At 60.7% G+C, this 14,431-nt stretch overlaps 3 protein-coding genes across 5 annotated transcripts; 1 reads left to right on the top strand and 2 right to left on the bottom strand.

Annotated features, from left to right (window-relative positions):
• Position 1: 1 nt before the first annotated feature.
• On the bottom strand, positions 2-3,489 carry AKT1S1 (AKT1 substrate 1). 3 transcript variants are annotated; one of them, XM_069103321.1, is made up of 4 exons: positions 3,354-3,489; positions 1,349-1,752; positions 948-1,177; positions 2-857 (listed from the first exon to the last, which is right to left on the bottom strand). In XM_069103321.1, exons 2-4 carry the CDS (start codon positions 1,743-1,745, stop codon positions 714-716), a joined length of 771 nt encoding a protein of 256 aa, XP_068959422.1. In that variant the 5' UTR covers positions 1,746-1,752; positions 3,354-3,489; the 3' UTR covers positions 2-713. The 3 variants fall into 3 exon arrangements, with proteins under 3 accessions (XP_068959422.1, XP_068959421.1, XP_068959420.1); XM_069103320.1 differs by lacking the exon at positions 3,354-3,489 and adding an exon at positions 2,565-2,714; XM_069103319.1 differs by lacking the exon at positions 3,354-3,489 and adding an exon at positions 1,975-2,228.
• Positions 3,372-9,692, top strand: TBC1D17 (TBC1 domain family member 17). The gene is given in 18 exon segments (XM_069103315.1): positions 3,372-3,481; positions 3,761-3,862; positions 3,999-4,073; positions 5,057-5,062; positions 5,064-5,181; positions 5,811-6,018; positions 6,113-6,224; positions 6,324-6,485; positions 6,630-6,758; positions 6,848-6,951; positions 7,229-7,323; positions 7,400-7,516; positions 7,672-7,772; positions 7,866-7,965; positions 8,504-8,601; positions 8,680-8,796; positions 9,053-9,139; positions 9,295-9,692. Coding segments are annotated over 18 exon segments (1,962 nt in total). The 5' UTR covers positions 3,372-3,460; the 3' UTR covers positions 9,505-9,692.
• Positions 9,693-9,822: 130 nt separating this feature from the next.
• On the bottom strand, positions 9,823-14,227 carry IL4I1 (interleukin 4 induced 1). Its single transcript, XM_069103316.1, has 7 exons — positions 13,969-14,227; positions 13,672-13,886; positions 13,034-13,146; positions 12,748-12,949; positions 12,228-12,296; positions 11,038-11,174; positions 9,823-10,956 (listed from the first exon to the last, which is right to left on the bottom strand). Exons 1-7 carry the CDS (start codon positions 13,979-13,981, stop codon positions 10,164-10,166), a joined length of 1,542 nt encoding a protein of 513 aa, XP_068959417.1. The 5' UTR covers positions 13,982-14,227; the 3' UTR covers positions 9,823-10,163.
• Between the last annotated feature and the right edge of the window lie 204 nt (positions 14,228-14,431).

The following is a 14,431-nucleotide window of genomic DNA, read 5'->3' as shown; positions in this document are numbered from 1 at the left end:
GTCAAAGTCAAACTCTTTATTCGCAGGCATTCCCCCTGCCCCTTCCCACCCTCACACGGGCGGGCAGGGCCCTTTAAGGCATGTGTGGGAACAGAGGCTTAGCGAGACCGAGGCCGAGGGCTAGCTGATGGGCTCAACCCTTCCCATGAACAGGCCGAGGGGGTGGGTAGTCATCGGATAGGTACTGAGGCAGTCGGGCCATCGCTGAGGTGGGGCGTGACCAGAACAGGGCGGCTGTAGTGTCGACAGCTGGGGGGGCTTCTCCGTAGTAAGGTGGTCTCCCCCCAAAAGCGAAGCTCCTGGCAGTTCAGGCGCGGACAGGAGCCTCCAGAAGGGGGAGGGCCCAAAGGAGCTAAGGCTGCGATTGGCCAAGGCCCAACGTGCAGCTGATTGGATGCCCCCGCACCCTCCCCTAAAGGATGCCTCTCAGAAGGGAGTCTAAGGATTGGTCAGAGCCTCTAGAGGCGGGGAATTAAGAGGAAACTCGGGGAGCTGATTGGATACTTCCATCACCCACCCCCAACGCACGGGAAGAGTAAGAAAAAAGGAGCCCCAGAGGGAGGGAGGGTGGGGCAGCGAACGGATCCAGGATTGGCCAGGCCTGGGCGTGCCAGGTCCCGCCCACCTGGCCAGGGTTGGGGGGGTGGGTTCGAGATGCTGGGCAATGGGGGGAGGCGAGGGAAAGGGGAGGCGCGGACAGGCGTCCCCCCAGCTTAGTATTTCCGCTTCAACTTCTGGAAGTCGCTGGTGTTGAGGCGAGGCCGGGGCAGGTCTCCAAACACCTGGGAGCCCTCGGCCTCGCGGAGGACCAGCGCCTGCATGCTGGCCGCGATGCGCTCCAGGTCCGGAGAGGAGGGCTGCGGGCAGGGGGCAGCTGGTCAGCGGGGGCTGCCCAGGCCCCGCCCCCCAGCCGGCCCGCCCCCAGGCCCTCGCCCGCCCCAGCTCACCGGCCCGTTCTCCTCGTCCGAGGACCTGGTCTCGGTTCTCTTGTCCTTGAAGCCCCAGACGGGCACAGACACTGGCAGGGACTTGGCGTACTGCTGGGGGGCCTGGCTCACACACGGAGGGCCGGCAGGCGCCTCCTCACTCAGGCTCCCGTCGTCGGTGCTCTCGGGGTCCGACTCACAGAACGGGGGCAGGTCCTCATGGGCAGTGTCTTCGTCCATCACAAACAGGCCTGAGAGAGGGCGGAAGTCACGGAGCTGCAGCCCCGGGCCCTCGCCCCTCCCCACTTTTGCACAGCCTCGAATCAAGCCAGCATATGCCTCACTGAAAACCCAAGTCTGCGCTGCCAGTTCCTGGCTGGGGAGCGCCAGCCTGCAGAGCCCCCTGTGGCCTCCCCTCTCACCTCCGTCATCTCCCAGTCCTAGCCTGCTCCCGGACGTCTCTGTTTCTGTCTCTTCCTCGTCCTCGTTGCCGTCCTCCTCCTCCTCCTCCTTCTTGTCTTCTGGCCTCCGAGGATGGGGTGAGCTCCTTGGGCTAGGGGCCTGGGGCTCTGGTGCAGGAGGTGGTGCAGGGGGCCTGGCAGCTGCCGCCCGGTGGGCCTGTGCTATGTCGTGTAGGCAGCGCCTGGCAGCTTCGGCCAGGGCACCCCGGCCGTGGGCTTCGTAGGCACAGGGGCCTGGCCGCGGCGGGGGCGGGGGTGCGGCTGTCAGCAGCACCAGCTCCGTACCTGTCTGTGCCCGGAAACGCTCGGCTGCCCCCACCACGGCTTCCCATAGCTCCTCAGGGCGCCCGGATGCCATCCACGCCCTGGGGAGAGAAAAGATGGGGTGTCCCCACTCACACACGTATACACACCTTAACAGGGAAGAAAAAGAAGTAAAAAAACCAAAACGTTAACGCTCGAAGAGACCCCCTTTGACAGAAAAGGCTCAGCAGGCCCAGGGAGGACCCTGGCCGGGCCGTCACCGCAGAGGCCCCACGGACACGGCCATGGGGGTAGCGACCGAGGCTAGAGGCGGCCGCTCTCACCCCGGCTCAAGGGCTGGTGACATCGAATGCCCGAGGGTAGGGATCTGCAGGCAGGAGCGATCCAGGAGGATTTCCGGGAGGAGGGGAGAAGCGGCAGAGTTCGGAATTGCATCCAGGTTTCCACCTCAGAGAGGATCCCCTCCACACCTGCCACCAGTTCCCCCAGTTTGGGCATGGAACAGTTGCTCAGCTCCTCCCTCCACGTGGGAAAACAGGAAGTCCTGCCCCTTGTGGGCGGGCCAAGGAGTTCTAAGGTAACAGGCAGACCCAACTGGGTCCGGAGAGGAAAGAGCCAATCAGTCCTCTCCTCCACCCCCCCCCCCCCCGACGGAAAAGCGATGTGCCGCCTCCCGGGGGCGAGGAGAGGCTAACGTCAAAAGCTGCCTTCGGGAAGAGAAGGCTGAAATCGGAAGTTCCGCCCTTGCGTGGGAGGGGGGGGGGCACACCATCAACCGGACCCCAGACATTCCTCCCACCCCCTCCTATCATCCCGGCAGAGTACGGGCTTGGGTGGGAGAGGTTTGGGGACGAGCGCGGAGCGTTGGCCCCCTCCCCCCACCCGAGGGTGGCTGCACTCTCCGCTCGCTTACCTCGGCCGGGCTCCCGTCTCCCTGCCTCCCTCCCCGCCAGCCTTCGTTCCTCCCCAGGCGTCCGCGCCGCCGCCGCTCACGTGCCTGCGGCCAGCATGGCGGGCCTGGCGCCCTTACAGGACATGGCGGCCTCGGCGTCATTTCCGCCCGGCGCCAGCCTCTTAGGAGCGTCCGCGACCTGCCGTCGGCGTGTCTTCGCAGCCTACCCTGGTTTTGCAAGGAGGGGCCCACCCGACCTGCCCTTAAGAATCATGGCGGCCGCGAGGCTTCACGTTCTGCGCCTTGCTGAGGTACATGGCGCTTCCGCCACAGACATTATCCCTGAGGGTGGCCGCTCCGCCTTCGGCTTTCGAGCATGGCCATATATACAACCATGTTCTTTCCCTGGGGGCTCGCAACGACACGGCCACGGACTCTGCCTTCCTCTGGGCGACTCCCACTCTGCTTCCCTTCCTCCCCCCACTTCCTGGCACGGAAGTGGTATGCCCCGCACTAACATGGCGCTCAGAGCGCTCCGCAGCTCGCTTCCTGGAAGGACGAACGACGGCAGCACTGCAGTGGCATTCCTAAATATGCAGGCGTAAGAGGCGGGGCCCACGCAGAGGGGCGCGGCTTGGCAACCTCCCTCTTTGTTTACTTCTTGGTGGGAGCCCACATGACGCGCAGGCGCACTGCCCACTCCCGGCACCGCCCCTCTCCTTGCGTTTGCTTAGAGCGCATGTATCCCTACTCTTCCTCCTCGATTATTGGTTTGATCCACTGACGACCGAGGGAACAAGAGAACGTTACCATTTCACTCCCTTTCAGGGGAGGTCCGGCCCGCCGGATGTGACGTAAAGAACTTCTATCCAGAGGCGGCGTGAATTAGGGGAGTGGCCTTGGCCCCAGCTGCGACTATGGAGGAGGCTGGTTACCGGGTAAGAGGTGACGGAGAACCTAAGAGGCCTCCGGCTTGACCCTTCTCTTGGTCCTTTGGGAATCTGGGTCCTGCCCTTCCCCACTACCCTCCTGGCCCGGTCTCTCAGCGCATGCGCCTCCCTCGAGCCCGGACCCTCGGTAAAGTGCGTCCCCCTTCGCTGGCCTTTCTGCGCATGCGCCGTCATCCAGGTTCCGCCCTGTGGCGGAACGGTTTCTTCACTCCTGGCTGTGCGCATGCGGCCCTATCGCCTGCTCTTCAGCCTCACCCCCGCCCGTAGGTGGTGTTCGAGAAGGGTGGAGTGTTCCTGCACACGAGCGCTAGGGGGCGGCACCAGGACCCGGGCTCCCTCATTGCTGGAGTACTGCGCCTGCTCGAGAAGGTGGGTCTCGGAGTGTGGGCGTGGCCTTGTGCGTGGGGGCGGGGCGGGGCGGGGCTCGAGGTGCATCACTTGGGAGGGGAAGGGCTGAGCGTTCTTGGGTCGTTTAGTCTTTTTTTCTCTACTTCCCCCACCCCAGGACAATGACGTCATCTTGCATTGGGCCCCTGTGGAAGAGGCTGGAGACTCCTCCCACGTGGTGTTCTCTCGGAAGGTGGGCCCCTCTCCCCTCCCTTCTCTCTTCCCCCCTCTTGTGTTCGGCTTTCTGCTTCCGGTCCGCATGGGGGTGGGGGGTGGGGGGTGGGGAGCGTGCCCCTGAATTAGGCTGAGAGGGGCGGCCAGCAGCAAGCGGCCGAAGGGGCCTTCTGGACCCTGCTTCCCCCCCCCCCCCCCTACTTCCCCCTCCCCAGGCCTTCCCCCGGGTACATTTATCCCCCCCCCCCTTACATCTAGGTCTCCCCTATTTCGCGGTGTATTTGGGGACCCCTCCCCACTATATGTTCAAGTTTTTCCCTCGTCTAGGTCTTTCCCATTTTGGGGTATATTTGTGGGCCCCTCCTTTGGATGCATTCAGGGTGTTCTCTGCACATCTAGGTCTCTCCTATCTCAGGGTGTATTTGGGGGCTCCTTGGATATATTCAGGTTCCCCATTACATGTCTGGGTCTCTTTTATTCTGGGGTATGTTTGGGGACCCCGCCCCAGGATATATTTAGGTTTTTCTCTGTAAACCGAGGTCTCCCCTATCTCAGGATACATTTGGAGGCTCCTCCCCAGGATATTTTCAGGCTCCCCTTCCACATCTGGGTCTCTCCTATCTCAGGATACGTTTGGGGGCCTCTCCACAGTACACATATAACTTTCATACATTCAGAATTTCCCTTTTCTCCTAACGTAGGGGCTTTGAGGCCCCATTTGTATTTGGTTGTATTTGGGGTTCTTGCTTCTTTCCTTGTGCTGTCACAGATCTGTCAGTTCCCTTTGGGGGTCTCATTACCTGCTTTTCAAACCCAGAGTGATGGGCAGAACACCTGTTTTCAGATTTGGTGCTTGGTTGAAGTTTGAAGTTTTGATTCCTGGGTCCCATCTTCCCCACCTGATGAATGCAATAGGGTTGGGTCATCTTGTTCCAGGGGTGGGGTCCAGAAATGCCAGGGCACACCCAGTATCTGAAGTTTTATTATATTATTTTACCCCAGGAGCCTGGGGGGGGGAGACCCCTGCCCCTCAGAGGAAGAGCCGACCTTCGACCCTGGCTATGAGCCGGACTGGGCTGTGATCAGCACTGTGCGTTCCCGGCCGCGGCCCCCAGAGCCTGACCCAGGTAAGTCCGTGGGTCTCTAGCCCAACAAGACCCAGAGCTGGGCATGACCAGGACTTGGGCCCTGACATGAGGACAGCGAGAACAAAGGTGGGTGAGGGCAGGTAAGGGAAGTGCCCTGGGCTGGGCCTCGGAGGCTGGGGGTGGGAGTGGTGGAGAAGAGGCCTAGTTCCTGAGGAGGGTGGGAAAGTCACCATGTGGGGCAGGACCAAACAGGACAGGTGCCTGCATTTGGGGAAGAGATCACAGGTGGGGGAGATTCTGGCCCAGAATCTGTCCCCTATGTAGGGAAATGACCCCACGAAGGGCTTGGAGGAAGAAGAGCGATTGTTGGTAGAACAGGGGGAGGCTGGTAGAGAGGTGTCAGCAGCGGTGACAAAGACTGGGTGGTGGCTGCAATCTTGGCAGTTAGGAGATTGTTGGCAGCCTGGAAGGGGGTGGGAGTTTCAGTGGAGGAGGAGGGGCAGAAGGCAGATTGTGGGAGTTTGGAGAGTGTGGTTGATGAAGACACCTGGCAGCAGGTGTAGATGGTCAGTGGTGCCAGGTGGGCTTGGGAGGGATCCTGGGGAAGGGGAGTGGGGGAGAGCGGAGCGCCTCTTTCCCACCAGCAGCCTCTGGCTCCCTCCCTCCAGCTGCAGGGTCCGGCAGCTCCCAGGGTACCTGGGCCTTCTCGGTGAGCCTGGGGGAGCTGAAGTCGATCCGGCGCTCCAAGCCAGGCCTGGGCTGGGCCTATCTGGTGCTTGTGACGCAGGCGGGTGGATCCTTGCCGGCTCTCCACTTCCACCGGGGAGGTACGCGGGCCCTGCTGCGGGTCCTCAGCCGCTACCTGCTGCTGGCCAGGTCAGTCCCCACCAGATGCCCCTTGTGTCCTGCCTCCCCTGGCCCTGAAGCATTCCCATCCTTCATCTTTCCCTCTTTCTCTGCTGGATCCCAGCTCCCCCCAGGACTCCCGCCTCTACCTCGTCTTCCCTCATGACTCTTCTGCTCTCTCCCACTCGTTCCATCATCTCCAGCTCTTCGATGATGACAGTTCCAACGTGGTCTCTGTGAGTGTCTGGTTTGAAGGCTGGAGGGGCCCCTGGGCCTGGGTGAGAGGGGAAGGAGGGGGGAGGGGCCGCCATCAGCTCCCCTCTTTTCTTCTTCAGCGTTTTCTCCAGGACCCTTATGCAGCCACCTTTGGTGGGTTTTCACGGGTGACCAACTTTTTTCGGGGAGCCCTTCAGCCTCCCCCTGATGCCCCCCCCGCCAGCTATCCCGAGGCCCTTGAGGATGAGGAGCCAGAGCCTGGCTTTGAGGTCATCTCCTGTGTGAGTGCCTGGGGGGTTCAGGGCAGAGCCTGGGCTGTCACCCTGAGGGGTCAGGGGTTGTGCTGGGCGTGGCCTTTGGTGGGCAGTTTCTGGGTGGAACCATGGCTGCAGATGATCATCTCTCCCCACCTGCGGTCAGTGCAGGTGCAGCTGGGGCCACGGCCTGTGGTTTCCCGGGGGCAGCCTGTATCAGAGGATATCTGGGCCAGCCATGTGGGCCCAGACGGTCGCCTTCAGGATGTTGGGGAGCTCAAGGCTCAGATCTTTTCAGGGGTGAGTGGGCCGGGGCACCTGGGGGGAGCAAGGGAAGGGGATGGCCACGTGGCCAGGGGTGTTTGTGTCACCACCGTGCATCTCTGTAGGGCTTGTGCCCCCCTTTGAGGAGAGAGGCCTGGAAGTTTCTTCTCGGTTATCTCAGCTGGGAGGGCTCAGCAGAGGAACACAAGGCCCACATCCATAGGAAAACGTGAGTGAAAGAGCCCTCTGAGCACCCAGCCCTAAGGGAGACCTGTTCCAGGGCCTGTGATGAAAGGCTGCTGAGGTTCCTGGGCCTTGCCTGGTGTCCGCAAGAGGCCGCTGAGGCTCCGGAGCCTTGGCCGGGTCCTCGAGAGGCTGCTGAGGCTCCGGGGCCCTGCCCGGCGTCTGGGAGGAGCCGCTTGCCGTTGCTGGCAGGGGAGCAGGCCTGATTGGTGGCAGCTGCAGCTGACCTTGTTCCCTCTTTCCCATGCTCTTGCCGGCTTCAGGGACGAGTATTTCCGCATGAAGCTGCAGTGGAAGTCAGTGAGCCCTGAGCAGGAGAGGAGGAACTCCCTGCTTCATGGCTATCGCAGCCTGATCGGTCAGTGGCGGCCGGCTGTGGGGAGGGCGTGAGGCCAGGGCTGCTCTAGCCTGACCGCCCGTTCCTCTTCCCACAGAGCGTGACGTGAGCCGCACCGACCGCAGCAACAAGTTCTACGAGGGGCCTGGGAATCCGGGCCTGGGCCTGCTCAATGACATCCTCCTCACCTACTGCATGTATCACTTTGACCTGGGTAGGAGCGAGCTGGGCACTTCTGCGGGGCGGGTGGGGGCCTGTGGTGCCAAGCCCATCGAGGACCCACCCAAGGGCGGCTTGGACTCATGGGAAGAAAGGTTCCCTGTGGTGTCCTTCGGCGGCTTACGTCATTGCCCTCGTCTGTGCTGCTAGGTTACGTCCAGGGCATGAGCGATCTTCTCTCTCCCATCCTCTACGTCATCCAGAACGAGGTCGATGCCTTTTGGTGTTTCTGTGGCTTCATGGAGCTTGTGGTGAGAGGGGAGTCTTGGGGTCCTGCCGCTAGGCTGGGGGTACAGGGCTGGGCTCCGTGATGACCTCGCCTCCTTCAAACATTTTACCTCCAGCATGGAAACTTTGAGGAGAGTCAGGAGACGATGAAGCGTCAGCTTGGCCAGCTCCTGCTGCTGTTGCGAATCCTGGATCCCCCCCTCTGTGATTTCCTGGGTAAGCATAGCCACTGATGGTTCAGGAGGCAGGCCCTGTGTGCAGAGAAGCAGCAGGGTTGGTGTGAAACAATGTGGAGGGAGAGAAGCCCCACGTAGGAGTGTGCGCCCCCTCGCCAGCTTTGCTGGTCCCCTCACTGTTCCTTGTGTGAGCCGGGCAGAGGAGGGTTGGGGGTCAGCTGCGCCCTTCCTTTAACGCTGAGCTCAGCCGTCAGTCCAACCTTTCCCATAGACGCTCCTGCGTCGTCAGGGGGCCTTGTCTGTGTCTGAGAGTAGAATGAGTACGTTCTTTTCTCTTAGTTGAGAGCTTTTTCTCTTGGGTTTTGCTCTTTGGTGGTGGGAGATCTTTTTGATTTGACTTGGGATAAGGCCCGCATGGCGGCCACATATGTCTCCCTTCCTGGGTGACTGAGGACCTGAGGTAAGGAGGCTGCCCTGTAGGAGCCCTGCTAGAAGCAGAGGGGGGGAGTCACCTGGCCCAAGGAGCTCGTGACCCCCCGGCGCTGAGATCTAGGGCTTTGTGCTCTCCCCCCGATCAGACTCCCAGGATTCTGGCTCTCTATGCTTCTGTTTTCGCTGGCTGCTCATCTGGTTCAAGCGCGAATTCCCATTCCCCGACATCCTCCATTTGTGGGAGGTGAGTGGAGGCCACCTCTGGGAGAGAGAAGGTGCCTGGGGAAAAAGGGCCCCCCTGAGACTGCTGTCCCCATCCCAGGTACTGTGGACTGGGCTCCCAGGCCCCAACCTACACCTGTTGGTGGCCTGTGCCATCCTTGACATGGAGAGAGATACACTCATGCTGTCTGGCTTTGGTTCCAATGAGATTCTCAAAGTAAGGGTGCCCCCCCAGGGCGTCCCTTGGGAACGTCCCCTCCCTGAGGCTGGCCTGTCTGCTCGCCCCCAAGCCCCCCCCCCCCAGTCACTCTGGCCCGTGGCCCCTCCTCTCCTCCCCTCCCAGTCACCCAGGCCCGTGGCCCCTCCTCTTCTCCCCACCCCATCATCCTGGCCTATGGCTCCCTCCTTTCCCCCGCCAGGGGTAGTCTTTGGGAATGTTTCCTTCCTCAGGCTGCCATGTCTGTTCTTCTCAGCATATTAATGAACTTACTATGAAGCTGAGTGTGGAAGATGTCCTGACCCGTGCCCAGGCATTGTATATGCAGCTGACAGCCTGTCAGGTGAGATGCAGACACTCCCTTCCCTCACCCCCATCCCTTCCCACCCTATTTCCTACCTTTTCCCTATTCTGCTATCCTGAGACTTCACCCAAGCCCTGCCCCAAACCCTGCCATGGCCTCTTCCCCCCTCACTCTGGCCTCTACCTCTCCCCCAGGAGCTGCCCCCCAACGTGCAGGAGATCCTGGGCCTGAGCCCGGCCCCAGCTTCCACCCCGGGCAGCCCCTCGCCCTCAGGCTCACCACTGCCCCTGTCACCCACGCCAGCCCCTGAAGCCCTGTCCTCTGTATCGGGGGCTCCTCCTTCCACTCCCCAGCCTGACAGCAGCCTGGAGATCCTGCCTGAGGACTCAGGGCCAGAGCCCTGAGTGCTCTCCCCTGCCCTGGTCCTCTCTGACTCTGCCTCCCATCTTTCCCGCACATGCACTTTACCTCTCCCTTCCTCTTGTCCATCACCAAAGCTCTGCCCCTTCTCCTTGGACCCCTGACCTGGAGTGAGATCTGGTGTGGGCGAGGGTGGATCTCTCTTTCTGCCCATTAAACGGGGTCACTTTGATGCTTGTGTTGGCCATGTGTTGTGGGCAGTCGGGGTTACCCCTTGGCACGAGGAGGGGCGCCAGGCTTTGGGCAGGGCAGTGGGGCAGAAGGGACCACAGGATGCCACCCAGTGAATGTAAACAGGAGACTTTTTGCTACAAACATCTTTCTTTTTGGTTTTTAACATTAACTTTTACAAGATTTTGAGCTCTGCATATTTTCCTCTCCCTCCCTGCCCCCCTCTCCAGGACGATTTGCAGTCTGCCGTAGGTTATGCGCTGTGCATCTTTTAGTTGACTTTTCCTGGTCACCCCTGCCTGCAGCCTGTGGGCAGCTGAGCAAGGAGCCTTCCTGGGTCCACAGCCGACCCTGGCAGAGCAGGGCGCTGGGGGAGGCAGGGCCTTCCTGGCCCCTTGTGGCCCTGGCAGGGGGTTGCTGCCTCAGGGAGGCTCTTGGTTTTTGTGGACATACAGGGGCCTCCCGTGGGACCCTAGGTAGCCCTGTGTATCTTCTGGGCTGCCCGGAGCCCTGACTTGATGGCTGTTTCCACCCATCCATGGGGAAGGGCCGTGTACTCCCCGGCAAAGTGGAGGTGGCCCTCAGGCTGTGTCCAGTCCCAGTGCCAAGGTTTCTCTTGTTCGGGGTCTCTGACTTGCTTGGGCCTGGGCTGCGGGGGCTGCGTCACAAAGCCGCCCTGGCTGTAGCGGTCCTCTCCCCAGCGCTTCACGGCTCCTCGCCCATCCCAGAGCTCCCGTGCCTTCTCCCCATGGAGGGCAACGACATCCTCCAGTGCCAGGTGCAGGGTCTCTTCCTCTGTCAGACCCGCAAAGGCTGCTGTGGCGTCTGACCATGTGTACGATGCGAGGAGGAGGCCACCAGCCTCACCCCCACTGCCGTGGGGGTAGTAGAGAGCACGGACTGGGCGGTCCGTGGATGAGTGTCCCCCCATGATGCCCTCGTCCTCCCAGAAGGGCTTCTGGAAGCTGAGGAAGACCTTGGTAGCTGGAACATAGTGGACGTTGTGGAGTGCCCGGCGGAGGGCGGGGTGGAGCGGGGGCTGGAAGTCGATGTGGCTCAGGGCAGTGGCAGTGGTGGCCAGTAGGACACGGTCAGCGTCCAGGGACAGCAGGCGGGATGGCTGCTGGGGGTCACGGTAGAGAACAGAGGCGCCTTTATGGTCCTGGGACACCCGGACCACGGGGGCCTGTAGCAGGACTGGGCCCATCAGGGAGAGCAGCAGGGCACGGGGCAGCTGGTCCCAGCCATCGCGGATGCGCCAGTACCTGGGGCACAGAGGCGGAGGCTGGTGGGGGCGCCCAGAATAGTCCATCGCCAGCCCTCCCCCTGCCCTTCCCCGTACACACCTGAGCTGGTCATTGAGGTAGCTGTGGGCCCGTAAGGCCTCTGCAAAGCTGAGAGAGAAGAAGCCGTCCTCGGCCAGCACGTCTCCCAGCAGGTGGACAGCAGCCAAGCTCAGGTTCCCTTCTCCTAAGAGGTAGTCCTGGGGGGCAGGGGGCAGGCAGGGACTGAAGCACCTATGCTGCCTCTTGGGGTCCCCAGCCTCCTGCCTTTGGCCTGTTTCTGGGACAGGCGTGGCTGCGCTGACCCTGCGTGACCTGCCGTGGGGTGGGAGGTCTAGATGGCTTCTGATCATCTGGCCCTTTAAGCTTTGGATTTGAATCCTGGCCCTGCTTTTTGTAGTTAGTGGCCTTGGACCAGGCCCTCCTTGATGCTTTCCAGTGCCATGTCCTCAAACCCCATTTTGTGGGGCTGCTCCTGTTTATAGGATCCTGAACTCATCTGGAAGAAACTTTGAAGGCCAGTCTGGTGGGGAAGGGTCATGGGGCTGGTGAGAGACTTAAGGCAGGATTTGAACTCTGAGCCTACTGGTGCTGAGTCTAGTGGTCAGTACACTATGGCACTGTCCTTCCTGTCTGAGTGACCCCTGGGTTCACGTAGCTCTGATGAGGGGGCCCTCCTCCCATAGGCTCCCCCTTCCAGGGCCGTTTCCAGTCACAGGTTCTGTTGTCCTCAGCAGGGTCTGTCTTCCCCCTTGTACCTACTTTCTCACCTCTTGCTGTCTCCATACTGCCGCACATCCACCCCCCCAGTCCCATCTCCCACCACCCCCTTCCTCCTCAGCTACATCTTAAGTCGTTGGGAGTTTGTTCCTGTCTGTGCCCCTCTGGCAAAATCACTTAGCCCCCCTGAGCCTCAGCTCACCCAGCTGGGACGGGGCTGGGCTTAGACTCACTGGCATTCTAGGCCCTTCCTTGCAGCTGTGGAGCCTGGAACCTAGGACCTATCTCTTCTAATCTTGCTCCTGCTCACTGGCCTCTGTCCAGATGTTCCACCTCCTTTCCCTCTTTCTGCCCTGTCCAGGAAAGACCCAGTTAGCACAGGACCTCCAAAAACAAGGGGCTTCCCATTTGGCCCTTGCTTGGGAATAGAGTTCTCAGGCCCTTGTTGAAGAAGACCCCTGCCAGCTACCAAGGCTGGGCCTGGGAGGGGGGTGAATGGGAATTGGGTGACTGGGGTCTCCAAGCCCACTTACCAGAAGGGTGTAGCTTTCAAATTTCTTTATCATCCGGGAGCAGCCCAGGTGTTTGAGGTCATGGAGGGCCTAAGAATGGAGTGAGGACACAAGATGGTGCCCGGTGCTACATCCTGTCCTGTCTTTCCCCATCCCACCTCCTCTGCCCCTGGGGCTGTGGTCCCATCTGTGGCCTTCTCCTTGCTGCTCTCCTAGAGACCCTGAGATCAAGCCTTGTCCTGGGCCCGGGGAGCTATTGGCAAGGGTCCAGGCCCTAGCCTGTAGTGTGGGCATCGGAGCTGGAAGGGACCTCCCCCAGCATGCGGGTGGTAACAGGGTTTGAGGGCTGGGTCTGTATGGTTCTCGGTGATGGAGGAGGGGACAGCTGGCCATCAATCCTTCCACATGGCTGCTTGGGGTCAGGGGCCCTGTGTGCCCTGGGAAGGGCATTACTCTGGCCTCTACCTCCTTTGTAAAATGAGGTGGCCTGGGGGCCTTCTGTCCCTGCAGCTGAGGAGCCGAGCCCAGGCTCTGGGCATACCTTGTCCAGGGCCATCTGGTAAATGGCCTCTGGTGACTGGCCTTGCTCAGAGGGCCGCAGCGGGTAGCCCAGCCGCTCAGGCGCTTGCTCCACCACGAAGTTCCGGAGTTTCACCCCGTTCACCTCGGTCCATGTGTTCATGTCAGACTGAATGAACTTGGCCAGGGGGAGGCCCAGGCGGGCACAGAGCTCTAGAAGAATCCTGAGGGGAAGTGAAGGGACAGGCCCTGTGATTAGGAGCCCGCGATGGTTTGAATGATGGAGGCAGAGTCAGGCTGTTCCATACCTGTGGCTGGACGGTATCCTCATGGCCCCCAGTTCTCCTAGCCAGCCTGTTTTCTCATCCCTGTACGTCAGGATCCGTCCCCCGACTCTGTCGCTGGCCTCCAGCAGAGTTACCTGGAAGTGGAGTTGGTCAGTGCAAGTACCCTACCCCCCTAGCCTGTGCTCTGCCCCTCGGGTGGAATCCAGGGCCATGGTCAGGCAGGAATTTAGCCTTAGGGACTGCTGGGTGAGGAAACAGCCTGGCCACAGGATTTTCTACAACATGGTCCCTTTAGTCCCAGCCTGTTCTAACATTCTGAATTTCAGTGAAAGGGATGGTGCTTCCCTGGCGGGTGGGAAGAGTGAAATTTCATTCCCCTGAAGTCTGAAGAAGTGAGAGACTCACTTTCTGACAGATGTTGGCCATTGGCAGTTAGGTTTGAGTGGGACTTTCCAACAGATTCAGGGAAATACCTTGGGACAGGCACATCTCTCCAGAGGTCTGCATGCAGACCAGGTTAGTGACTGTGGCTTCCTCCCCCACCCCTGTCCCTCCCTCATGAAGAGAATGTCTACAGAGTGACTCCATTGCTTGACAGAAGGGGATGCCAAAGCTCCAGGTGCCTAGGGGCTCGGGGCCTTGGAGATGATCCGCCTGACCTTGTGTCCAGCATCTTCCAGCACCTTGGCTGCCACCAGCCCACTTATGCCAGCCCCCACCACTGCCACCCGCTGTGGCCGTGTTGTTTGGTTGAGACCCTGGCTCATGATGTCCATTAGCCTCCTGTAGTCTGGATCTTGGAAGCATTTCAGGAAAGGGTCATCCCCAGCATCTGCTTCACTGGCTCTGGCGAGGTTCAAGAGGAGGAACAGCCCTGCGAATGGGGAGCAACCAGGTAGAAAGGCAGAGCCTTCTGCCCCCCAACCCTGACAGGGGCAGGTCTCTAGGATACTCACCCCACCAGCGCATGGCTCAGAAGCAAGATGGAGATGGGCCTGAGGAGACAAGCCACAGCTGTGAGCCCCCCCCAGCCAGACTTCCCCCTCCGCTCCCCATCCATCTAGCTCTGCCTTGGAAGGCTTTGTTCGGTCTCTCTCCAGCTCTGCTCGTCCTTTTTCTTGGTTTTTCTCTGTCTAGATTTCCTCTTTACCTTTCTGGATGCCTGCCCCAATTCGTGTCTCCAAAGCTCTTTACTTGCCCGTGCCCCTGTCCCTGCCCTCTTCTCCATTGTATTTCTCTCACCTGTCACTGCTGGGGTGTGGACAGCAGCCTCCCAACTCTTGCTTCTCCCACCCCTTGCTTATATCTCTGAAAGGTCAGGCTAGATGAGAGTGCAGATGTTTTCCGAAACGTGCCCCGCCTACCCCTCCCGAGCTTTGGGAAGTCCACTCCACTTCTGAGGAAACTGAAACTCTTCTC

The sequence above is a fragment of the Petaurus breviceps genome, unplaced genomic scaffold, assembly GCF_028583685.1.
Source record: "Petaurus breviceps papuanus isolate PSGF00001 unplaced genomic scaffold, PetGlider_PUasm1.0 577, whole genome shotgun sequence".
Taxonomy (NCBI): domain Eukaryota; kingdom Metazoa; phylum Chordata; class Mammalia; order Diprotodontia; family Petauridae; genus Petaurus; species Petaurus breviceps.
This window is presented reverse-complemented; position numbering and strand designations above follow the sequence as displayed.